The sequence below is a fragment of the Bos mutus genome, chromosome 2 (genome assembly GCF_027580195.1).
Source record: "Bos mutus isolate GX-2022 chromosome 2, NWIPB_WYAK_1.1, whole genome shotgun sequence".
NCBI lineage: Eukaryota > Metazoa > Chordata > Mammalia > Artiodactyla > Bovidae > Bos > Bos mutus.
The window spans coordinates 10,098,804-10,124,244 of NC_091618.1; the positions used below are offsets into that span (position 1 = coordinate 10,098,804).

A 25,441-nucleotide genomic window follows, 5' to 3' on the forward strand; every position below is an offset into this window, starting at 1 on the left:
GAATAGTAGTGGTATTTCCATCATGAGGCAGTTGTAGAGTTTAACTCAGCATTAAGTGAAGGGCATAATGTTGTCCCTAGAGGATGGTGAGATAGCACTTACTATATATTAGCTACTACTATCACTATTATTGTGATTACCTTTTTTCTTCCCTCTCTTTATTGAAGTATGATTTGCATAAAAATAAAGTACATGGGTCTCAGGTTGGATGAGTTTTGACAAGTAACTACTACTCATGACAAGACAGAAAATACTTCCATCACCTTAGAAGTTCCCATGGTGCCCTTTCCAGTCAACACTCCTCTCTCAGAGCAACCACTTTTTGGCTTCTGTCTCCGTAGATTAGTTTGTTTGTTTTCTATTTCTCCCCATAGGTTAGTTTTGCCTGTTCATACACTTTCTGAAACTGGAATTATACAGTATGCGTGTTTTTCTGTTTGGCTTCTTTTGCTTAGCATCATGTGTTTTGAGTTTCATCCACGTGGTTTCATGTATCTATGGTAGTTTCTTTTTATTTCTGAGTAGGATTACACTGTTTGAATACACTACATTTTGTGTATCTCTTCTGTTGATGATCATTTGGGTTATTTCTCGTGTGGGACTTTGAAAATTAAAGCATCTAGGGGGCAGGTGGAGAAGGGGATGACAGAGGATGAGATAGCTGGATGGCATCACTGACTCGATGGGCGTGAGTTTGAGTGAACTCCGGGAGATGGTGATGGACAGGGAGGCCTGGTGTGCTGCGATTCATGGGGTCGCAAAGAGTCGGACACGACTGAGCGACTGAACTGAACTGAACTGAATGCTATGAAACTATAAAGAAAGCTGAGGGCCTAAGAACGATGCTTTTGAAGTGTGGTGTTGGAGAAGACTCTTGAGAGTCCCTTGGACTGCAAGGGGATCCAACCATTCCATCCTAAAGGAGATCAGTCCTGAGTGTTCACTGGAAGGACTAATGTTGAAGCAAACTCCAAAACTTTGGCCACCTGATGCAAAGAACTGACCCATTGGAAAAGACCCTGATGCTGGGAAAGATTGAAGGCAGGAGGAGAAGGGGATGACAGAGTATGAGATGGTTGGATGGCATCACCAATTCAATGGACATGAGTTTGAGTAAACTCCGGGAGTTGGTGATGGACAGGGAGGCCTGGTGTGCTGCAGTCCATGGGGTTGCAAAGAGTTGGACACGACTGGGCGACTGGACTGAACTGAACTGAACTGAAGGATATTCTTATACCAGTCTTTAGGTGGACAAATGTCTTCATTTCCCTTGAGTAAATACCTAAGGAATGGAATTGCTGGGTCATACAGTAGAGGTGAATTTGACTTTATATCAAACTGACAGTTTTCTAAGGTGATAGTAGCAGTGAGATCTCTTTTTAATACGGGTGGGAATAAGGGTGGCATTTGAGGTAATCCAGCACAGAGAAATATTTGGAGTCATATGGGCCTGGGTTCCTATCTGGGCTCTGGTGTTTACAGTCTGAGTGACTTATTTAATATCTCTGAGACTTAGTCTTACCTGTTAAAAGGGAATGACAATAAGGTCATGTATATTACTATCTAGTATTCTACCCAGCAGCAGCATACCAAGCTGGGGGCAGTAGTGCAGGCTTGTAAGGGGGTGTGTGGTCTGCAAAGAATTTAAAAGCAGTAAGAAAACCACCAAAAAAAAAAAAAAAGCCACCTAAGTGTCGGTCTGCTTTTTACCATCATTATGCACCTGCAGGTCGAAGCAGCGTCAGTGATAAAATGCTTCTCCTTGCCTCCTTTTCCTCCTGTATACTATGCTGCCTAGCAATTATAGGAATTTATAATAAATAGTCATTATAAGCAATCTTTAATCAAGTTAAGCAGGAAGTAAGAGGTTGGAATTTGGAACCTGAGTGAGATCTAGGACTTCTGTTGCAGGTTCGTTCTCTGGGCAGTTTGTTTCTTCCTTATTCCTGGTATGCAAGGCTCACCATAAGCAGGTATGTGTCCAGGGTTCCAGGGAGCCAGCCACACAGAGGTCTGTTCCTCTCTCGGAGCCATCTGTAAACAACCACTCCTCTCTTTCTTTAAAGTTTGAGGTTTTCTCCCTTCTTTTTTACCCACTGTTTAATTCTGATATGCCATAGGCATATTTTCTTCCGTTGTATTCTTCAACTTAATTCTAGATCACGTACCTCATCTAAGCCAGGCTTATTTATCAAGGCCAAAACAAATCCTCTTAAACACCCCATGCCTTATATAAATTAGCTTCCCAAACACATAGTCTAACTTATAGAGCCCTTTATTAATGCCTTTTGTCAATAGTTACTTTGTATTTTTGTAGAATCTGATTTGGACTTTCTCTCTACACTTTCTCCAACTTACCTGTCTCTGAGCTGTTTTTTACTGTGTAAAAATGAGTCATAAGTAACATGTTTGTCTTCTGTGGCCTGTCTTCTGTACTTTGGATGCACTACTGATTTGAGGACAAATATAATAATTCTGGAAGCATTCATGCACTTTTCAGACAGTGCTTAAGAGCCCGAGCCCTTGAGTTAAAATGCTTCCTGATTAAAAAAAAAAAAAAGTGCTTCCTGATACCACTTCGAGCTGTGCTACATTAGCCATGTCCAACGTGTGGGTATGTGTTGGTTTGGTTTATACCACCAAGCAACTCTCCAATACCAGCTGGTTCCCTACAATTTAACTCAATTCTGATACTGTCTACCTGGAGATAGTGTCAAATCCCTCGGGTTAAGAGCTCAGTCCTTAACCACTAGACCACCAAGGAAGTCAAAAGCTTAGTCCTGTAAACAACCCTGCTGCCCTTCAGCCCCAGCAGCTACTTCAGACACCAGTTGCAAATCCAGGCTGTCACCTGTGCTTTCGACTAATTGTAGATTAGAAGTTCCAAGGGGCTTCCCTGGTGGCTCAGACAATAACGAGTCTGACTGCAGTGCAGGAGGCCTGGGTTCGATCCCTAAGTCAGGAAGATCCCTTGGAGAAGGAAATGGCAATCCACTCCAGTATTCTTGCCTAGAGAATTCCGTGGACAGAGGAACCTGGCAGTCCACAGGGTCACAAAGAGTCAGACACGACTGAGCGACTAACATTTCAGAAGTTCCAAACCCCTTTTCCTTGGTTTCAATTAATTTGCTAAAGTGACTCACAGAACTCAGAGAAACATTTTACTTACTAGATTACTGGTTTATTATAAAACAATATAATTTAGAAAACAACCAGATAAAAGAGGGCAAGGTACATGGGATGGGCTGCATAGCTTCCATGTCCTCTCCTAGCATGCCACTCTCCCCAAATCTCCATGTGTACCAACACAGAAGCTCTCTGAACCCTGTCCTTTTGTGTATCCCATTACCTTGGCTGGTTGATTAAATCATCGTCCATTGGTGATCAGTTCAGCCGCCAGGCCCTCTCCCCTCCCTGGTGGTCAGGTTGGAATGAAAGTTCCAACCCTCCAATCATATGTTTGGTTCTCTTGGTAACCAGCCTGCACCCTTAGGTGCTTCCCAAAAATCTCATCATTAACATAAACTCAGGTGTTAGTTGAAAGAGGTTTGTTATGGATATCACGACATCTTTATTACTTTTATTACTTAGAAAATTCCAAGGGTTTTTAGGACTTCTGTGCCAGACAGACTATATCAAGACTATATCTTCCTGACATACAATAAATACATATAAATTACAGAATTGCAGCAGTTTACCTAAGCTCTCTGAGTATTGGGTTTTCTTGGGGTTTTTTTTTTGGAGGGGGGGAGTTGTTTCTTTTTGTTTTGATTTTTTTCGGTCACACTGCTCAGCGTGCAGATTCTTAGTTCCCTGAACAGGGATCAAACCCATACCCCCTGTGTTGGAAGTACAGAATCTTAACCACTGGACCTCCAGGGAAGTTTTTCTTACCCATGAAATAAGTAATGATACCTGTTTCTTAAAACAAGATAATGGATGTGGAATGCTGTAAAATTCCTGTGGCTGCCGTAACAAATCACCATAAACTTAGTGGCTTAAAACAGCACAAATGGATCATCTTCTAGTTCTGTAGGTCGGAAGTCTGACCTGGCTCTCACAGGCCTAATGTCTTGACAGGGCTTTGTTCCTTCTGGAGGCTGGAGAACAGAATCCGTTTTCTTGCACTTTCCAGTTTCTAGCATTTCTTGGCTAGAAGAAACCTTCCATCTTCAGAACTAGCAGTCGTCGGTCAAGTCCATTTCACACTTACATCTCTCTACTGTCTGCAGCCAGGAAAGGTTCTCTGATTTTAAGGACTCCTGTGATTGTATTGGGCTCCCCTGGATAAAGATAATCTCCCTACCTCAAGGATTTTAGCCTTAAGTCACATCTGCAGAGTCCCTTTGCCATCTACCATAATGTGTTCATGGGTTCCAGAAGACCAGGACATGGACATTTGTAAGGGGGCCGTTATTCTGCCCACCACGGGTGCACGGTACTACACCTAGCTCTTTGTAAGCCCTTGGTAAGTGATGAACATTAAAAGCCCTCAGCACTCCGGGAAATTGCACGCTAAAGATGTGACCCCTGGGCGCAAGTAATTTAAAGCTTGGAGGGAAAATGAGAGGGGTGAGGAAAGAAATGAATCTGATTCAGGAAGAGTGACCAGAATCGTGTATGGATTTCAACCCAGTGCCATGGGAAAGTGAGAGGCCGCAGGTGAGCCAGTGGTCTGGCAAGTTAAACAGAGTGAATGTGTCAATAATGTATTGAAGTGCAGAACCTATGAAGACATGAGGTTCAACCCACATGAGCATTTTTATAGGACAATGGGTGAGAGGGAAGGAAAAAGCAGAGGAAAAGCCTCTGCTGACGAGAGAGTCAGGGGTTTGTTCATTCTCTCAAGTCTTCCCACGAGGCCCACCGGACCCACTTGTTCACTGTGCAGCAGATACGTGCCAGGCACTGTTCCTGGCCTCGGGGATACAGTGAGCGTGGTCACAGGGGCTGCCTTCCCCACTCAGTGTGGTGGAACAGACAGCCGTGTCAACGCAGAGCCGTGATACAGCGTGACAATAGGAGCCCACAGGAAGGGTGTGCCTCCTTCCCAGGTTTACGGGATGGGAACAGCTGCTTGAGGAAAGTGCCCACGAACTGAGACCTGAAGAGTGAGTTGATCAGGATGCTCTGAGCCACAAGTAACAGCCCAGCTCAAGTGACCTTAAAGCAACGAGCAGACTGGCTCCTGACTGGAGCCCAGGAGTCGGGTAGGCATCAGGGTGGGTTACTCTGGTCATTCTGGCTCCATCTTTCTGTGATTCCTTTGGCTGGGCTTTTCTCTCCATGTTTATTTCACTGTCAGGCTGGCTACCCTCGTGGTCACAGTTCTAGGAGTCACATCAGGACACCCAGCATCCACAGGAAGAAAGGTGTCCCTTTTGTAGGTTCTTTTCTGAAAATGAGAAAACTTCTTTTCTACACGCTCTCACCTCCTGGCCCCCTTGCATCCAGTTGGGGTTACAGGCTCATTTCTGAGCCGGTCCCTATGTCTGGGTGAATGCCATGTCCATTGTGGAAAGGACAATGAACTTACACTTCCTGAAATACATGGTCTTATTTTGGGCTGGACAGATAATGAAATGAAAATCAAGATTCCATTAGGAATGAGGGAAAGAAAGAACAGAATGTAGGAATGGAAGTGGCTTGTTCTCCTCTTCTCCAGTGTAAGACTTGTTTCTGCCACTGCATACCTTCTGCTTTTCATGGTTTCTGTTTCCTCGTAATTCTGGCTTTGCCATGACTTCTCTCTGTGCATGCTTTCAACTTCAGCATTCGTCAGTAAGTGCCTCACTTCTCCATGTCTCTCAGTTCACATCCCTGTGCTTGATTTACCTCACTTTACACGTACCCGAAGCTCCAGGAGACCAGGGACTTTGTTATGCCCCCAGCATCTGAACAGTACCTGGCATGCAGTGCGTGCTGGGTAAACACGTGCCCTATGAGTGAAAGATCAGGCTTCTGGCAACTAGCTGCGTTTCGGTCAGTTGGGCTCCTCTGTCCAGATTTTCTGTGGCTGAGGGGCTGTCCCTTGAAGCGACTGTTAATAGATACCCCTCTGGTGGTAGGAGCAGAAATTTGTTTGGATACATTTCCACTATTACCTGAATTTCGGTTTACTTTTCTGCAAAATAAAGTCAATAAAATCTTCCCTTTGTGGCTCAGAGGGGTTCAGTATCAAGTGGAATTATGCATATGAAAGTGTATTATATATTGTGAACTGCATGGTGGTTTGATTCAGTCCTGGTCACTCACTCACACCTAGAAAACCCTGATGATGGAAAGGCTATTTTATCTGTTCACTTCTACTTCTTGACATTGAGTTCTCCAGGAGAACTTCTAACTGGCTCTCTTCTTGTCCCCCAGGGTCACTCAGGATGTGTCAACTGCCTGGAGTGGAACGAGAAAGGAGAGTAAGTATGAAATCGGCACCTATGGGTGCTGGAGGAGGGTGTGGGGAGGTTGGGAGGAGGGGATTTTCCTTCCTCTTTGTAGATCGAAGGAAAAGAGTGGACCCAGAAGAGGAGTTGGGTCCTCTGCTCTCTGCTGTGTCCTTAAGTTTCATTCATCAGCAGCACACAGTTAAATAATGAATCCCAGATAGATGGAAGGTTGGATGACCTTCCAAACTCTGTTTTTTTGATAAGCTAATGCATTTAAGGAACAATGAGAAATCCTCAGAACAAAATATGAGACTCAGTCACTGTTTACAAGATAACCTTATATTCTGTGACACGTACTGTTGTTCTTAAAGTTGTGTGTGGCCTAAGTCCTTTCACCTGGAAAACATGGGCTAGAGGAACTTGAGGAGAGGAGAGGTCACAACTGTTCCTCTCTCCGCTTACAGCTTGCTGGCCTCTGGTTCTGACGACCAGCACACGATTGTGTGGGACCCGCTGCACCACAAGAAGCTGCTTTCCATGCACACAGGACACACTGCAAACATCTTTTCTGTCAAGGTGAGCAGGACGAGCCGCGGAGCAGACGGACGGTGTGACTGGGCTCCGGGTGTGGTCGTGTTTGCGTGTGTGTCTCCCACCTACCCTGGGGGTCACAGACCTCTTTGTGATCTGAGCATCTGCTGGTGATTTCTAAAACTCTCTGTCTCTTTTCCATGCGCTAATTCCTCTCTCAGAGCCAAGAGGTCAGCTCCAAATGAATGTATACGCATGTGAGTGGTGATGATATAAGGTATGGTTCTGAGTACGAACTTTGATAGCATAGCAGGCAGACCCATATTTGACTCCCTCATCTGCCTCTTGGAAGCTGTGTGAGCTGGGCAAATCACCTGACCTCTCTGAGCCTGTTTACCCATCTATAAAAAGGAAGTAGCTAAGGACAATCCCTCAGATTCATGAATAAATAAACTAAAAAGGGAAGTAGCAATCCACAGGGTTGATGTTACAGTTTAAGGAGATTGTTGATTAAAAAAAGCACCTGGCCCAGGTGATTGTAGAAAATGAGTCTGCTGTCTGTTGGTGGAGGGGGGTTGAGGAGAGGGGAGGGAGGGGACTTACAAATGCCTTCAGACCTCTGAAAGTGAAAGTGTCCAACTCTTTGCAACCCCGTGAACAGTATAGTCCACCAGCCCCTTCTGTCCATGGGATTCTCCAAACAAGGATACTGGAATGGGTAGCCATTCCTATCTCCAGGGGATCTTCCCGACCTAGGGATCAAACCCAGGTCTTCCACCTTGCGGGCAGATTCGTTACTGTCTGAGCCACTGGTGAGGCCCCTTCAGACCTCGGGAGGCCTGTTATGTGGAAGTAACGTGAGGCTTGTCCCTTTTGGTCCCAGAGAACAGACCTCGAATTAGTGACTATGAGTTTTCAGAAGCAGATGGAGGCCTGATGAAGGAAAGAACTGTCTGATGCTTAGAGGTATTTGAAAAAGGCAAAATGGGCCTTCTGAGGATGTAATCAGTGTCCCAGCACTGAGGTATTCCTCACGGGGAACTTAAAGGAAATGACCTTTAAGGATGTTTCCAGCCCTGAAATTCTATAATGGTGTATGTGAGAGTGAGGCTGTCCTTTGGAAAGCCTCACTCATCCAAGAAATCTTTTCCTGATTAATATCAAGACCAATTACAAGAAGCCTGAAGAGGAAGACAGATTCAAGAGCTCAAAACCAACTCATTTCCTTAATCAGAACTTCTTTCCCAGCTCTGACTCTCATCTACTGTTCCAAGGACCAAGCCTAGATTAATTCTGTGATTTTTAATGGCAGGAAAATGCTGATTCACCTCCTGCACGATGACCAGAAACTGCTTTCGTCCCCTGAAAAGTGTTAGGCCTAGTTTAAATCTGTGGGGTCAGATCAGGAGAAGGGACCTAAGCCATCATTTTGGCATCATAGAACACAAAATGCCAAGTTCAGAGACCGGAATTGGACAGTGGCCTTGATATTCCCTAATACTAAGACCTTGGGCAAGACCCTCAGCCTCCTCTTCTATTATAAAAGGGGTTCTCTCCCTTCTGGTGATAAACCACAGATGTATTTAACCCACGAGCTCCCCCTAGTGGCATCTATAATGTAGGACGAGTAGGGCAGCAGCCGCAAGCTCTTCCCAAGGGCTCTTGTTTCTGTTGGGAGTGGGGTATATGTTGTTTCCAGACAGGATTAAAGATCCCTAGTTGTCCCTAAAAATGATCAAATTCCATCTTTCATCTAGCCCTTATGCTAGTGAGCTATTAGAGAAGTGGATGTGGAAAGAGTGAATTTTTAGCTCAAGCCAGGTGGGACTTTAGTATGTTTAGACAAAATTTTAGTATTAATCAAAATTATGTTTGTGGCTGTTTTGTCCTTGCCATATGTGATCTGGACCGTTCTGTTCTCAGCTTCATTGGAATGATGGTTGTCCTTCTGAATGATGGCCACATAGAGCTGAGCCTTCTGATGCTCAGCCCTTCCCCAAGGTCTGACTTCTGAGCCATTTCCAGCACTGCCCTTATAAGGAGTGCTACTTGGAGCATCTTTGCACGGGTCCCGTTTTTCTTTTAGAATTACTTCCCAGAAGTGGTAGCTTTGGGTCAAAAGATAGAAATAGTTTTTATATGTTACCTGTTGCCAGATTGTTCTCCAGAAATATTTGAACCAATGTAAAACACTCACTCTCTTAAAACACTGAGGGACTTGTGTTTTAAGACTAATTTATTACTTAACCCCCAGGTTATTAAATAGTCATCATGAAGCATCTAGGAGTCAGACAGACTTGAATTTGAACCCAGTCCTGCTGAATGCTAGTGCCAAACCTCAATTTTAATGAGATTTTTATATTATATTAATAAGATAAATCACGTACTCAATGTCTAGCACATGGTAAATGCTTAATAAATGGTAACAACTGTGATTATCATCCATTCAGCTCTTGGCCTGAAAGAATCAGAAGAAGAGAGTTCCTTAGATAGTCCAGCTTGGCGTGGGTCAGGACCACTCTGGAAAATAAAGGTGTACACCCTGATTTTGACTGATAGGCCTACAGGCTGATGCTCAAGATCCAAAGTTCTCTTGGTTGATTGGCCTGGATGGGCTCCTTTTCTTATCTGCTGTGGAGAGGGGGGAAAGATGCTAAGATGCAGGCTAGTCTCCTTCCGGGGCCCACCCCTACCACCTGCCAACCTCTTCTTCAATCTCTCCCAAGCAGTTCCTGCCTCACGCTGGGGACCGCATCTTGATCACAGGGGCAGCTGACTCCAAGGTGCACGTCCACGACCTGACAGTGAAGGAGACGATCCACATGTTTGGAGACCACACAAACCGGGTGAAACGCATCGCCACGGCACCCATGTGGCCCAACACGTTCTGGAGCGCTGCTGAGGATGGGCTTATCCGGTGAGGCCCTAAGGCGGGGCGCGGGGCCTGGGCCTCCCCTGCTCCCGCTGCATGTGGGTTCCCCCCTCCCATCTGCCCTCCTGCTTCCTTCCACAGACCTGGCTCCTTCCCTCCAACGGAGGTCCAGCCTCATTGGCCTGCCCAGCACAGTTATCAGGGAACAGATACAGTGGGAACACTTGCTGATTCTATTCTTCACCTTCCTCACTTCTTGCCCTCTCCTGAGCTACACAAGCCCACTGGCTTTCTCGCCGCCTTGCACGCACAGTCTGCTTCCTCAGGCTTTTGCCCCTGCTGCCCCCTCTGCCTAGTTTTCTCAGCCCCAGCTCTCTCTCAGCTCTTCTCACCCTAAGGAGACTGCCAAAGAGTCACCTCCTGGGAAGCATCTTCCCTGGCCACCCTCTGCCACAGGCCTTCCACCACTGTGTTTTGTCTCTGTGCTCTCACTGTATCCTCTATAGCTCTGATCACCACCTGGAGTTATTATTTGCTGGCTCACCCTTTTGTCTGTGCCCCTCACTGAGTAGTAAACTGTCAACACTTTCGCCTGTCCTGCCCTTGGTTGTGTCCCTAGAGCCCAGCACAGTGCCCCCACACAGAGGCACATGATCCGTTTGCCTTGAACAGTCGGCCAGTGGGCATATTCTTGGGAGGGGGATCGCAGCCAGAAATGGTTAAGTGGCCTCTCCCCCTTTCCGCTGACCTGCATCATCACACCTCTGCCTCTGCTTCCCTTTTTCTTAACATGGCCTCATTGCCTTTCTCTAACTCCTTTCTTCAAATATACCCTGAGAACTTTCCCCCTATCCCCACAATCTGCTTTAACTGCCTCCCTGAGGTCCCACGGGACTTGGTGCCCTCTCCCTTTTCACAGAGGACGAGGGGTATCTGAGTCATGGAGGAACAAGGACTCGGACCAAGTCAAGTCCTACCTCTGTCACTCGTGTCCGGGCAAGTCACTTCACCCTCAGACCTCAGTTTCCTCATCTGTAACAAAACCAGCATTTCAGGAAGAGCAGTCTGGTGAGGATGGCTGAGAAAGATAAGCGAACGACAAAGAGATTATGGCAGATGTTTAGGTGGAGGTGGGTAAGCGCAGGGGTGATGCCCCTGCCGTTTTCTGGATGTGCCTGCGTCCTAGAAGCAAAACAGGTCCCGGTAGAAGTGTGCTTGTGCTGGGTGGGCGTTTTGGCCTCACCTTTACCATTGGTTCAGATGGTGAAGAATCTGTCTGCAATGCAGGAGACCCGGGTTCGATCCCTGCTTTAGGAAGATCCCCTGGAGAAGGGAACGGCTCCCCACCCCAGTATTCTGGCCTGGAGAATTCCATGGACAGAGGAGCCTGGTAGGCTACAGTCCTTGGAGTCACACAGAGTTGGACACAACTGAGCGGCTTTCACTTTCCCTTTACCATCTGGATGGGACTTGGGCTTGTTCTGGGAGTAGACGTTTCTGGGAAGCTCGTAGATGATCTCCAGATTCTCCTTCTGTCACCTCTGTACTTCTTTTGTTTCCTACAATAAACTAGGTTAAGAATAGAATTAAGAATTAGAATCAAGGAGCAGAGCAGAGTGGTTAAAACAGTCTTCCCAGCACTGCACTTAACTGCGGTGTCATCCAGGCAAGTTATTGAACTTCTTTGAACTTCTAGTGGTACCTAGGGATAGTGTGAGAATTTAATTAGATAATACCTGTGTAACACTTGGGAACAATACTGGACACCAAGCAATGTCTCATGAACTGTTAATACTCAGTAATAATGGTACTTAGTGGCAATAATATTGATATCTGTTAAAAGAATAAAAGGGTTCAGTAGTATCTGCCTTAGGGAGTTCTGTTAGAATAAAAAGAATGTATGAGAAGCCTGCTACAGGTGCTTGGCACACAGGGCACTCAAGATATGGGAGTGGTTTTTGACGTTCTTACTTACACACAGATCCAGAACCCCTCCCAGTTCGCTTGCGCTCCAGGCCTCAGCTTCTCCCCTGCCCTGTGCCCACGGACGCAACCCCCAACCCACCGTGTCCTCTCCCACAGCCAGTATGACCTTCGGGAGAACAGCAAACACTCGGAGGTGCTGATCGACCTGACAGAGTACTGTGGCCAGCTGGTGGAGGCCAAGTGCCTGACCGTCAACCCCCAGGACAACAACTGCCTGGCCGTGGGGGCCAGCGGGCCCTTTGTGAGGCTCTACGACATCCGCATGATCCACAACCACAGGTAGGAGCACACGACAAGTCCCTGGGAGCCTGATACCCTGACCCTCGTTGCCAGGCCCTCTTCTCTTTGAGGTGGTTTTTTTTTCATTCTGTGATTTTTTTTTAAATAATTCAATCCGTGTTTGTTTTTATGAGAAGTGTATTAAAGAAATTACTTTTACTCCATTACCTGAAAGAAATCCCTGTGTGTAATGTCTTCTGTACACACGTAGTGTACGTAGTTACCATCTTACACGTGTAAACGCCTTTATTTGTACATACAATTTTACTTTATTCTTTTAAAAAAAAAAAAGTATACTCAGAACCTCCACAGAAGTCCCAGACCTGCGCGGCCCGCCAGTCTGGTTTTCAGTGGACTCCTGGGACAGGTGTGTGGACTTCTGGCCTGCGTTGCTTTCGTTTGTGGATTTGGGCGACTGTTGTTGCTCTTCACACACTACATGACTTAGAGTAGGCCACGACCTTTAGCTTCCTCATCTATAAAATGGGAGTAACAGGGAGGCCATGAACCAAAGACGGGTAGGCAGGGCCACTGTGATGGATGTGCCCACAGCTCTCTAGTTGGTTGACTTTTGGGGGTGCTCAGGTAAGGAAGAAAGGTACCTCTTCCTGACACAAATGGCTTTTTCCCGAGGAAGTGTGGTCCAGCCAGGAGTCCTGATCGGTATTATAACCTATTTCGTTTGCCTTGCCACCAGAAAAAGCATGAAGCAGAGCCCTTCAGCAGGCGTGCACACCTTCTGTGACCGGCAGAAGCCCCTCCCGGATGGCGCAGCCCAGTATTACGTAGCAGGTAGGGCTCACCCCAACTCTGGCCCTAAACTCTTGGCGGGGTGCTGATTGTCTCCAGAGCAGTGCAGGGAAGCAGTGCTGAGAGTCAGACAGACCCGGGTTTAATCCTGGTTACCACCCACCAGCTCTTACGTGACCTTTGGCAAATTTCTTACTCTGGAGGAATCTTAGTTTCTCTTCTGTAAAATGGGATTATGATGACTCAGTGAGACAGTGTTTAACGTTGGCCCAGTTCATACAGTAAGGGCTCAACTCTTAGAGCTGCTTTTCTGAGGAAGATGATTGGTCACTGATAAGGCTGACTTCTCACAACTCCTTGCCCCTTTTTGGAGGGACTGGAAGCCTCCCACCTGGGTAACTCTGCTCGCTGCAGGTCACCTGCCAGTGAAGCTGCCTGACTACAACAACCGTCTGAGGGTGCTGGTCGCCACCTATGTCGCCTTCAGCCCCAACGGCACAGAGCTGCTGGTCAACATGGGGGGAGAGCAGGTATGGCTGGCCCCCCGAGGTGGCCCCTCCCCCTGCCCCCCGCCCCCACATCCGGCAGCCAGGGCTGGGTCCGCCACATCCCCTACCATGAGGCAGACAAGAAGCCTCACTGGAAATGACGTTACCGTGAAATACGGAAATGCCCCGGCACGGTTGGAATTCCCAGAGAAGTACCCTGGTCTTGAGTGTAAGCTTCAGAACTGACAGACCTGTCTTTAGTCACTGGCCTTTTATTTATGAGCTGTGTGCTGTAACTTTGAACACCTCTCTTCATTTTCCTGAGCCTTGGTTTCCTCATCTGCTGCTTTCCTAGGAGGAAATCCTGCGGCTCAGAGCCTGCAGCCAGGGTGCAGTTCAGGCCAGTTTTGGGAAGTGTTCTTTGATAATGGTCGGTTGCTAAACCTTCTGTTGTTCTCAGTCAGGTTGTTTAATAAGCCTTGCATAAATTACTCTGCAAACACTCACTGAGTACTTACTCTGGGAGTAGCATTATCATAAACATGAGGGAGACAGGTGCAAAATATGATCCATGCTAGGCTGACGGGAGAGACATGGCAAGTGAAACAAACCATTGATGACATTTAAAGGCAAGGTGTGATACAGGAGAAATGGGATGTGGAGACTGGGTGAGCCCCCGAGTTCAGAAGAGGCCTTTGGATTCAGATTGCTGAGCCGTCCCCTGGCTTAAAGGTAGTGTAAGGATAAGTGGGAGAGACAGTCTCGCAGAGTGGTTCGGAGCCAAATAGACTTGGTTTTAGGTGCTGGCTGTGCCACTTGCTACTTTTATGGCCCTGGATAAATTAATTAAACTCTGAGCCGACATTTCTTCTTCTGGAAAGGTGGCTGATAATAGTACCTTTTTGTGGTACTAAAGATGGTACTCATTTTGTGGTACTCATTTCTAAAATGAAATGAGAAAAGTCATATAAAACACTTAACAGAGGAGCAAAGTAAGGATTCAATACATGTTAAGTAATAGTAGGTAATATTTACTGAGGGAGGTAACTAGCAATGTTACTTTGGGCAAATTGCTTCTCTTCTCTGAGGTTTCAGCTTTCCCATTTATAACACAAGATCACTGAGGCCCTTGTTGACCTAATACGCATGTGATTCTAAGGAATGACAGTATTTCAAGCCGTCCACCCCTAGGGCCAGGCCCTGGGAGGATTTTCCTGCCTGAGGTTTGCTCCATGATGCACCCCATCCTGGGTCACTCGGTGGTTCCCTGCTCAACACTCAGCTGCATTCCTGACAGCCGCCCAGGCCTCGCTCCTGGCCCGGCCACGTTCTTGCCTCACAGTGTCCATCTTCTCTTGACCCCTGCGCTCTAGGTCTATTTGTTTGACCTGACTTACAAGCAGCGGCCGTACACCTTCCTCTTGCCTAGAAAATGCCACTCCTCAGGGGGTAAGTTCTCCCTGCCCAGCTCCTTCGGGGCATCTCTGCTGGGATCGTGAGTGTGCGCTGCCTCTGCCGGGCAGCCTGCCCCTTACTTTGCACTGTGGCTGTGATCCTCCGGAAGGAGAAGATTCTCTGAAATAGCACTGTACAGTAAGAAGGAAGGGAACCCCAGGTCAGAGAGCTCTGTAAAAATGGGTTTGCCTCACAGCCCTTTTCACTTCTTTCGGAAAAAGCAGGTTCTTCCCATGGCTTGGCTCTTGAGGACCTGAAGTAGTTGTGCCCTCCCCTGCTGTCCTAGACCAGTCTCCTCAGTGATTCTTCCTGGGCCTGCAGTTGATTTAGGCACCTCCTCACCCCCCGACTTTTAGGCATCCCCACAGCCAGATAATGCCAAGTTGAAGTTATGTCCCTCTCCAGCCAGCAGAGGGCGCATAGGCTTTCTTTATGTGCTTGCGGATCTGCCTGTCAGAACTTGCTTTCTGGGAGTGGATCTACCCTGGGAGGGATAGCCCTGCCGTGGAGCCGTCAGATCCCCGGATGGAAGCTGGAGGGCTGCTGAGGAGAAGTGAGGACTGCCTCCTAAGTTGTTGCTGTTCCTTTCTAACCACGCCCCGCCAGAAGTTCAGAATGGCAAGATGTCCACCAACGGTGTGTCCAACGGCGTGTCCAATGGCCTGCACCTTCACAGCAATGGCTTCCGGCTGCCAGAGACTAGGGGGCATGTCAGGTAAGGCCAGCCTGACTTGGGGCACAGAGGCTTCTGGAATGTGGCAGTGGTCCCCATGCCACCTCCGCCTGGTGGGACTCCAGTCGTGCTCCAGCTGAAGCTCTGGTCTCTTGGTGCCAGTAGCTGGGGTCAGGACCCAGGGGCTAGCTGCTTTTAGCCCTGGGCTCCCTCCTAAAGGGTCCCGCACAGACAGGCCTCCCCCATTGTGTTTTCTGCATTCATCTTCACGCCTCTTTCACTGCCAGGCCCTGAGCTCAGCTTTCGATATAGAGGTGCCCAGGTCCTCTAGCCCTTGAGAGAAACCTCTCTATAGAGAGATCCATGGGCGGGACTTGGACGGTGACAAAGTTCAGCTCAGCATAGAGGCCGGAGGTGTCAGCTACTTTCCTACCTAGTTTGATGAAGAATTCCTTTAAACCTGTCTAGGACAACTTCATTTCTGCCTCTCTGTTTTTTTCACTGGCACAACGCATCTGGAATTGTGGCCATTGACCTGCCACAGTTACCCAGGCCAAGGGTGGGAGTGGTGTCCTCTTTCAGAAGACAATGCAGATCTCAGGGACCAAGAAAACCAGAGAGGCCTCCAGGCAGGGCCACAGATGTCCTGAGGGGCTGCTCTGACCTTCCTTGGTTGGCCTGACACTCTGCTTCCCCCGTAGCCCCCAGGTAGAGCTGCCCCCATATCTGGAGCGGGTGAAACAGCAAGCCAATGAGGCTTTTGCTTGCCAGCAGTGGACCCAGGCCATTCAGCTTTACAGCAAGGCCGTGCAGAGGGCCCCTCACAACGCCATGCTCTACGGGAACCGAGCTGCTGCCTACATGAAGCGCAAGTGGTGAGTGGGCCTGATGGAACCAAGTTGCTGAGGCATCCAGGGGCAGTAGCAGTGGCATCCTGCCGGCCCTCAGGGCGTGTTAGGCCCAGGCCTCTCACCAGTTCCTGGTTGGTGGTGGGCAGGTGCCTGACCTGTTGGTCAGGAAGCCTCAAACACCAGGAAAGCTCACAGTTAAGTGGAACATGTTCACAAGTAGCTTCAGCATGTTAGTGCTGTGGTTGCTGGAAGTAGGAATTGGGAGAGTGGTTAATCCCAGTCCTTGGAGAATTGGGCCTTGAATCGGACTCTTAAAGGGGCAGTAGAATCTTGCTAGATGGAAATGAGGCCCTGGTGAATTCAGTTGCTATCTGTTTGAAGTGATTGTGCAGTGCCTTGACCTTGGGGTTTGCTGTCCTATCCTCTTGGACCCTTTGGACCAAGCACAAGTAGGATCCTAGACATCTGAAGCTGGCTGTGGGTCTTGTTGTGTGGTAGTGGCCAGTGGTAAGGGAGCAGGTCCATATCCTGAAGAACCCTTTACTTTTGAAGACCACCAGGGCCCCCAGCCCTTCCGCCTGCAGCACCAGCAGGCAAGCAGGCAGGCAGACCCCATCCCCCAGCCAGGGCCAGGATGGGAGATGGATAAAGCTGGGCCCACAGCCATTTCTGCTCCGTCTGGCATCCGTCGGCTCTGCCCAGACAGACAGGCCAGCTGGTGTGCCATCGTCTGGCTGCAACTCGGCAGGCCAGAGAGGGAAGCTTAAGAAACCCACCCAAGTCAGCAGGCTGGTGGATGGGGGTTTGGGAAGATGCTGCCCCTACAGGCCTTAGCTCAGACATCAGGAGTTGAACAAGGGCTCAGATGGCAGCCAACCCCAGGAGATGACAGTTGGGGGGCCCTCCTGAGGTGTTTTGCCCCTCTTCCAGCAGGTAGGTAGAATGCAGTGGTCTTCATGCAGGCTCTAGGCTGAGAGCGCTGTCCTGCATTTTTGCTGAGAGGGGCTGATGATTTCCCAGTCCACAGTACCCTTAACGTCTTCTTTGAGTCCCTACTGTGCACTGGGACCTAGAGACACAAAGTTCTGTCCCTCCGAGTGCCTGTGCTCCGGCGCGCACAGCCTCTGGACAGAGGGTAAAGAGGTGGGCATGGTCCATCACCGAAGAGGCAGGAAGCAGTGAGTCTTTGCAGGGTCAGGTGAAGTGCCATGGGCAGAGGAAAAGTCGGGTCACTGTAGCTGGGGATCAGGGAGCACCGGGAAGACGTAGTGTCTGCTTTCAGTGTGGGCAGGCTTAGACAGGAGAGAGAAGGGGGAGGGGACTGTGGGGGAAGGACATTCCCAGAGAGATGAAACGTGTGAACAAAGGCGTGGGGGTGGGGGACTGACTGAAGAGCTTGTTTGCAGAACAACAAATCCATTTGGCTGGAGCAGAGGGTTCGGGAAGGGACTGGCAGGAGATGAGTCTGTGAGGTAGCCTGGGGCCAGCCTGGGAAGGACTTGGAATGCAGAGCGGTGGCGTTTTGGCCTCGATTCAGTGGATGATGGGCAGCTACTGAAGAGTTTCGAGCAGGAGAGGGAGGTGTTGAGGGCTGTCTTTTCAGGGAGATTGAGCTGGCAGCAAGTCCGGATGGGTGCGCCCTGGGGCCAGCCTGCTCTCTCCCCATCCCCACGTGCCTGCCAGTGACCCCTAGAATGTCACGTTCTGTCCCAGGCCAGTCTCCCCAGGGCGGCCATCTGCTCCTGGATGCGGTGGGAGCTGTCGCCCTCTGGCTCCTGGCTGCTTTCTGGTCTGGCTCTCCTCGGGAGTTCTGAGGGGCACCTTGCAGGCGGTAATTGGGTTTCCGAAGCGCGCCTGCTCCTCCGTCACAGCCGCTCGTTCTGACGCAGCCACGCCGTCGGGACACTCTGTCTCCTGCCCGCCTCCGCACTGCCAAGCCGCTTGTCCCTGGTCTGAGCAGGCTGCTCTGAGCACCGGTGCTCCCTCTGGGTGCTGTAGGAGGGAGGGTCAGGAGCACAGCTCCAGTGTCGGACCTGCCCTGGCCCCCTTCGCACAGGGGCTGTGAGCTGCGCCTTGGTGGGGAGGCCATCAGCTCGGGGCCAGGGAGGTGGCGGGGGGTGGGGGGCCTGCTTCTTAACACAAGTGGGTCCTAGGCCCGCCTCACCCCAGCAGAGGGGAAAAACGGAGAAGTGGATCCCGTGAGGGCACCTGGCTCTCCAGTTGAGAGGTGGGGCTGTCTGTGGACCTGGGCAGATGTGTATTCTATACTCCTGCACAGGGTGGGAGGAGGAGGGGCTTCTTCTCTGACCCTCCCCACCCCCCAAAATCGTTCCCACTTCCCCACATCCGTGCTTCGGGAGTTTGGAGAAGTTAGCATGGATGATTTGCAGCTCCTGTGGCCTATGCCCACCCCCACCCCCACCATCCGCTTCCAGAGAAGTGGCTCTGCCAGACTGTCGGGCCCCATCCTCCAGCCCCTGGAGGTAGAGGCCACAGCTGCTGTGGATCAGTCAGCCAGGACAGAGGGGGGCCTGGCTGAGGACTTGCTGCCTGCCGGTCAGACCCTGAGTCCCCAGCCTGACACTTCTGGCTTCACCGGACCACGAAACTGTCCTTGAGGGCCCCCTGCCTCAGACCTGGCTTTGAAGGCCAGCCGGGGGGATCTGAGGAGGTGGGTGGAGGAAGGGAGAAGGAGGGCCTGGGGAGCCTGAGGTGGGCAAGATGCCAGGCCTTCTGCTGCAGAGCTGCGGGTGCCTGGGGTGAGCGGGCGCACAGTTGCACTCTGTGTCCAGCAGAGGGCAGCCCGACACTGGTTTTTGCCTCATGCCCAGCCTCTACCTGCCAAGACGCCGGGGTTCCTGGCTTGCCTCCTAAACATACTCTGCCTCCTAGAGAGCAAGTCCTGGGCTGAACCAGGATTCTCTCCATCCCCAAATACCCTTGCCCTGAGATTGCTCAAAGGTGGGCTGGGGTGGCCACAGGAAGCGATGAGACTGAATGGGGACTCCCTGCCTGCCACGGGGCCCCACCTCCAAACCACACTCCCCTGCCTTCCCAGGGATGGTGACCACTACGACGCCCTGAGGGACTGCCTCAAGGCCATCTCCTTAAATCCATGCCACCTGAAGGCACACTTCCGCCTGGCCCGATGCCTCTTTGAGCTCAAGTACGTGGCTGAGGCCCTAGAGTGCCTGGATGATTTCAAAGGGAAGTTCCCGGAGCAGGCCCATAGCAGTGCCTGTGACGCATTGGGACGTGACATCACGGCCGCCCTCTTCTCCAAAAATGATGGTGGTGAGTAGAGTGCGCACTGAGGAGGGGTTGCTGTCACTCTGTCTGTTGGAGATGCTACGTGACATTCTGGAGAGGACATAAGTTCTGAGACTGGAGAGGCCTGGGCTCACGCTGATTGAGAACCACGTGACCTTGAGACAGTCACTTGGTCTCTCTGAGACAAGGATTAGCAATAGCGTGTTTAAGGCACCTGGTGTAGTTCCCCCGGCCTCAGGAGAGGAGTCGGCTGAGCTAGGCCATCCTCTCCTGTCATGGACAGGGCCTTGGCCGTTCTGCTGGGATCTGAGCTCCAGCTAGTTGGCTAGAGTGCACTTGCTCCAGATGGCGTGGGTGCAGAAGAGACAGCACACAGAGCAGTGGTGAGGCCCCGGGCACAGGTATGGAGCCTCGGTTCCAGTCTCAGCTCTGCCATGTGGAACCGTGAGACTTTGGGCAGAGCACAGCCTCTCTGAACCTGCTGGCTTATTTGTACAGCGTGTTGAAGGGCCTGCCCTGCTCCTCTGGGTAGCGCTGGAGAGTGAGCCAAGTAACTGCAGTCTGTAAACGTGAGAGGGGAGCTCACTGAGGGCAGACATGCAGCTTCCTCTTCTGCTGTGCAGCGTATTGGACCACGGATTGATCCATCTGTGTGGGTAGTGCCAGGCACTGTGCTATGTCCTGGGAATACATCTGGGAACAAGTCAGATGGAATTTCTGTCTTCATGAATCTATAGCCTGGGAAGGGACTGAGCGATGAAGGAGAAGCAAAGAAGACCCCGGGGACCTGATAGGGTGCAAGTGCAGGGGGAGGGCTTGAAGGCAGCCTGGGGTTCTTGAGGGAGACGTTCAGGCGGAGATCTTGAAGCTGGGGAAGGGGTGACTAGGCACGGAGTGTCGCCAGAGGTGAAGCGTCTGGCAGAGGGGCCAGCACGTGCCAAGGCCCTGAGGCAGGCAGAGACAAGGCACTGAGAGAGCTGGTGTGACTGTACCGAGGCATGTAAGCAGCCCACCAGGACCCAGGCTGACTTGTCTTCCAGGGCAGGAGGGCTAGAAAAATCACCCGCTCAAGGCTCTCTTGGCAGCACTTTGCCCTCCCCTCCCTGCCGCTCACCTCCACAGCAACAGACCTTAGGGCCGTGCATCCTCGGGGCTTCCAGACATTATTCAGGGAGCTAAGCCAAGGCCCTCCTGGCATCAGCGGTCTCCTCTTGAACACCCTCAAGGGCAGGATGCACAGATGCCTCTTTTTCACAGTTGTTCCCAGCTTTTCAGGGTAGTGGGAGAGAGATAACCCTTCATGGCTTACTACTTGGACGGAGAACAGGATGAAGGGGAGGAAACGGGGACCAAGGGAGAGATGGGCAGGACTCTCACGGTCCCTGTTCTCTGCCCCAGAGGAGAAGAAGGGAGCAGGCGGTGGCGGCGGCCCCGTCCGCCTCCGCAGCATGAGCCGCAAGGACTCCATCTCTGAGGACGAGATGGTGCTGCGGGAGCGAAGCTACGACTACCAGTTCCGCTACTGTGGCCACTGCAACACCACCACGGATATCAAGGAGGCGAATTTCTTTGGCAGGTCTGAGGCCCTGAAGAGGAGGGGGAGGGCCTAGCCTGGTTCGCGGCAGGAGGTTGCAGTGGCATGGGGACCTAGGCTTTCAGAAGTCTCAAATCCCAGCTCTGTGCCCTTGGGCAGATGGCTTCACCTCTGTGAGCCACCATCACCCCCAGCCCTCCTCTATAGATGACATACTCTCTTGGGTAGGTGAGATCCATAAATATGAATCAAGCATCTCCAGCAAGATCCCTTCTAAATATCAGCAGTGTGTTGGGGGCAGGTGTGCTGTGGGATCTGGGGGTCTGGATCCAGAGAGGCTAGGACTACTGAGGAAAGGCTGAGGCAGGAGAGTTCCCAGAGACCCCCGAGAGGCAGGATCTGATCCTGGCACCCAGCAGGCTTATGACGCACTTTGAGGGAGAGTAAGTTAGAGGGACCTCGGCCGTCTTTGACCCCAAGGTTTAGAACCGTTGGACAGTGACACGACTCTCCAGTGTGGAGAGGATTCTCGTGTGCGTGGGAGTTCCGAGTCGGGTGAAGACTCCAGAGTTCAGGGGGCTGAGTGGCTCCAGGCTTCCCTGCCCGCCCTTTCCCTCAGCCATGCAGCCTGCGGGCCATCCCCCCACCTGACCTCCCTGCCCTTTGCCCCTCCGCCAGCAACGCTCAGTATATCGTCAGTGGCTCTGACGATGGCTCCTTCTTCGTCTGGGAAAAGGAGACCACCAACCTGGTCCGAGTGCTGCAGGGCGACGAATCCATCGTCAACTGCCTGCAGCCACACCCCAGCTACTGCTTCCTGGCCACCAGCGGCATCGACCCTGTTGTGCGGCTCTGGAACCCCCGGCCAGAGGTGAGGGGCGGGCAGGGTGGCAGCAGCCAAGCCGGGAGGAAAGAAGCGGGGGATGCTCTGCGAGGCCTCCAGCTGAGCTCGTCTGGGGCGGGAAGGGAAAGGAGTCACAGCCTCAGGGAAGCAAGGGGCTTCCGGGGAGGAGCTCTCTCCCCAGGGGTCCAAGCTGCATCAGGGCGGGAGCCAGCGAGTTCTGAAAGCTCCAGATGAAGCAGGCAAGTCCAGGGGCATATCCGTGAGCCAGGTGTGAAGGTGAGCCTCACACCCAGGAGGCAGTGGCCCAGTAACTGGGCCCGGGTATGGGAGGGCAGGGAGGGCACCTGCCCCGCCCCAACACCAGCTCCCAGATCGGCACCTCCCTCAGTGCCCTGTCCCTCGTGTCCCTCTGCGTCATGTCCCCCAGAAACCCTGCAGAGGCCAGTGCCTCAGGCACACGGGCAGCGCATAGGCTTTGGAGTCTGATGGCCCTCAGTTTGAATCCTGGTCCCTTCACTTAGGCCTGAGGGACTCAACCCAGGTTTTTATCATCTGTATATCAGAATGGGCATGACAGCAGCACCTCAGAAGGCTATTTTGAGGATTAAAGAAGTGATGCCTGTGATGTGTCTGGTCCACGGGGACACAGGGACGGTGCGGGTAGTCAGGTGGGCTGGCCTGAGGCCTCCCCAGCTCTCTGCCCACCTCCTCCCCCTTCCCAGCTGGTAAAACAGAAGTCAAGAGGTGGATCTAATTCCAGAGGCAATTTCCTATAAATTTTAAGACCTTTCCTTGAGGGACGAGTGGCAGCAAAAGAACGGGGTGGGGGAGCTGTGTCTGCACCACCCCCCCAGGGTATGGTATCTGTGCCCCCGCCTCAGGGTATGGTATCTGTGCCCCCCCCCAGGATATGGTATCTGTGCCCGCCCCCCAGGGCATGGTATCTGTGCCCCCCCAGGGCATGGTATGCGTGCCCCCCCAGGGCATGGTATCTGTGCCCCCCCAGGGCATGGTATGCGTGCCCCCCCCAGGGCATGGTATCTGTGCCCCCCCCAGGGCATGGTATCTGTGCCCCCCCCAGGGCGTGGTATCTGTGCCCCCCCAGGGCGTGGTATCTGTGCCCCCCCCAGGGTGTGGTATCTGTGCCCCCCCAGGGTGTGGTATCTGTGCCCCCCCAGGGCGTGGTATGCGTGCCCCGCACATGCTGGGGCAAGTCCACCCTTGTCCGTGTCCATGCACCCTGCCCCCCGCTATATTCTGTGTCCTCTTCACTTTCCAGTGTGGGGCCCACCAGAAGACGCTCTGGTGTGTGTACCCCCTGGTATAGATCCCACTGTGTGACCGTGTGCCCCCCACCCCCAGTGTAGTGCGTCATCCCCTCACATGTATCCTGGCATCTGTCTGTCCTTCCATCCATCCACATACATCCCAGGACGAATTTCCCCTGCACCTGGGCACCCATGGGTACACCCACACACACACCCTGGTATGTACATGCCCCTCCACACGCACAGCTCAGTCTGTGTGTACTTGCCCTGCTTACAGATCCCCGCAGTAAGCGTGCCTCCCCTGGCTCCCTTCCCGCAGAGTGAAGACCTCACAGGCCGAGTTGTGGAGGACATGGAGGGCGCCTCCCAGGCCAACCAGCGGCGCATGAACGCAGACCCGTTGGAGGTGATGCTGCTCAACATGGGCTACCGGATCACAGGCCTGAGCAGTGGGGGCGCCGGGGCCTCTGACGACGAGGACAGCTCGGAGGGCCAGGTGCAGTGCCGGCCCAGCTAGGCCCTCCCAGCCCCCGGCCCAGCCCCCGCCATCGGCTGCATCCTCCGCCCTGGGCAGGAGGTCAGGGGGTTCTGTTTTGGTTTGTCTTCCCTGTCCCTCCATTTTTTTTTTTTTTTTTTCCCGTTACATTTGTTAGTTTGGCATTGTGGGTGGGGATTGCTACAACTTGCTGGCTTTTGGACTTTTGGGCAGTTGCCCCTTGACTGGCCCCTTGACTGGCCCCAGCCCTGAGCAGAAGAGCAGGGGGGAAGCTCCTCCATCTCCCCCAACACCACCTCCCCCCTCCACGTTCCTGAGGGCTCTGGCCTGCCTCAGGTGGGGAGGCCAGGGCTGCCGCTGTCTCCCGGGACTGCCCCACCCTTCAGCTGGCAGCAGGAGTGGGGTGGAATTGGACAGGCTGGCCTTGGCCTGTTAGCATTCTTGCTCCTGACGGCGAGGCTGGCTCCCTCCTGGTCTTCAGGGAATGTTCTAGAAAAGGACAGGGTGCCCCCAATCCCTGCAGAGCCGCTGTGTCAGGGTGGAAACAGAAGTGAGGAGGGAGCCCTGGAGTGGGCACGGTCAGGCCACTTCCTCCTGGCAACCCGATGTCCTTTCCCTCTCCCCCCTCCGCCCCCGCGGGACCCCCCAAGCACGGGCGCTGGGTCCTTGCTGCGCCCGCACGCCCTCACCGGCCCTCTAGGGGCTCAGCCTCTCCCACGGGCCCTGGCAGTGGGCAGGGGCACCACACCATTCCCCGCCCACCCGTGCCAGCCCTTCTGCACTCTCGGGGGGGGCCCCTCTCCTCCCTTGGGCGCTCTTCGGCCTCACTGTGACCTTTCTGCCAGAGCTCCCAGCCAGGCCTCCTCTCGCTGAGATGGCACTCCCTCCCACCCCCCACACGCTGAGCCGCCACAAAGACCAAAGAAGTGATGGCTTTTCTCTGTCCCCTGCTGCTCTGGGGGGAGGGGGTGGGTCTCCTGAGCCCTGGGATGGAAAGTCCCTAACTCGGCCCCCTCCTCAGCAGCCAGAGCTCTACACTGGATGCAGCGGTTCCCCCAGCACCCCACCACTCCCCCGAGGCCTCGCTCTTGGCCCCCTTGGCTCTCAGCTCCCCTCGGCGCTCCCTGGGCTCCAGCTTCCAGCTGCAGCCTCCCTCCACCCTGCTCCCTCCCTCCGCCCTGTCTCTGCCAGGTGCCTCCTCTCAGTCAGGCTTCAGAGAAGCCCTGGAGACAGCAGGGCCATGTTAAAAGCTTTTTCACAGTTTTAAGAAGATGGGGGTGGGGGTGGGGTGGTAAGGATAGTGGTGGGGGGTCTGGCACCATCTCGTCATTGCTTTAATCCCAGCGACACAGGTGGCAGCCTCTCCCCCTTCCTCTCCCCCCCATCACCCTCCCCACCCCTCTCTCCTAGCTTGGTAATGAAGTATATTTATTGGTGAAGGAAACAGCTGCTGCTGCTTCTCCTGCTGCTGGGACTTGCTCCCCTGTCTCTTCTCCACGACCTTTCTCCAGCCGGGAGGGGAGAGCCGGAGCGCTGAGGCTGGGCCTGGGGCCCAAGGACTAGCAGGGGCCCCTTTGCTTTCCTGTGTTCCAGCCACCCGCCATTTCCTCCCTCCCTGCCTCCTGCCTGCCCAGCCTGGGCCCTGCCGTGTGGAGAGACACAGAAGCCTTACTGTCCTCTGGGGGCAGGAGCCGAGCCTTTTTGTTGCTCCGCTCCCAGGAGAGTGAGGGTGACGCAACTGATTAAAACCATTTTGTTCTA

At 52.3% G+C, this 25,441-nt stretch overlaps 1 protein-coding gene across 6 annotated transcripts in view; it reads left to right on the forward strand.

Moving 5' to 3' along the window:
• WDTC1 (WD and tetratricopeptide repeats 1) overlaps nt 1-25,441 on the forward strand; it is a 66,405-nt gene extending 40,964 nt beyond the window's left edge. Inside the window, exons 4-16 of one of the 6 annotated variants that reach the window (XM_070383548.1) lie at nt 6,367-6,413; nt 6,848-6,959; nt 9,641-9,831; nt 11,869-12,051; nt 12,749-12,843; nt 13,216-13,331; nt 14,663-14,738; nt 15,354-15,459; nt 16,119-16,292; nt 19,327-19,562; nt 20,937-21,114; nt 21,751-21,943; nt 23,504-25,441. In XM_070383548.1, coding sequence (XP_070239649.1) covers nt 6,367-6,413; nt 6,848-6,959; nt 9,641-9,831; nt 11,869-12,051; nt 12,749-12,843; nt 13,216-13,331; nt 14,663-14,738; nt 15,354-15,459; nt 16,119-16,292; nt 19,327-19,562; nt 20,937-21,114; nt 21,751-21,943; nt 23,504-23,701 — 1,905 coding nt within the window. In that variant the 3' untranslated portion in view covers nt 23,702-25,441. Of the gene's footprint in view, nt 1-6,366; nt 6,414-6,847; nt 6,960-9,640; nt 9,832-11,868; nt 12,052-12,748; nt 12,844-13,215; nt 13,332-14,662; nt 14,739-15,350; nt 15,460-16,118; nt 16,293-19,326; nt 19,563-20,936; nt 21,115-21,750; nt 21,944-23,503 lie in introns of all 6 variants that reach the window. The other 5 variants (XM_070383564.1, XM_070383535.1, XM_070383554.1 and 2 more) reach the window with 5 other exon arrangements.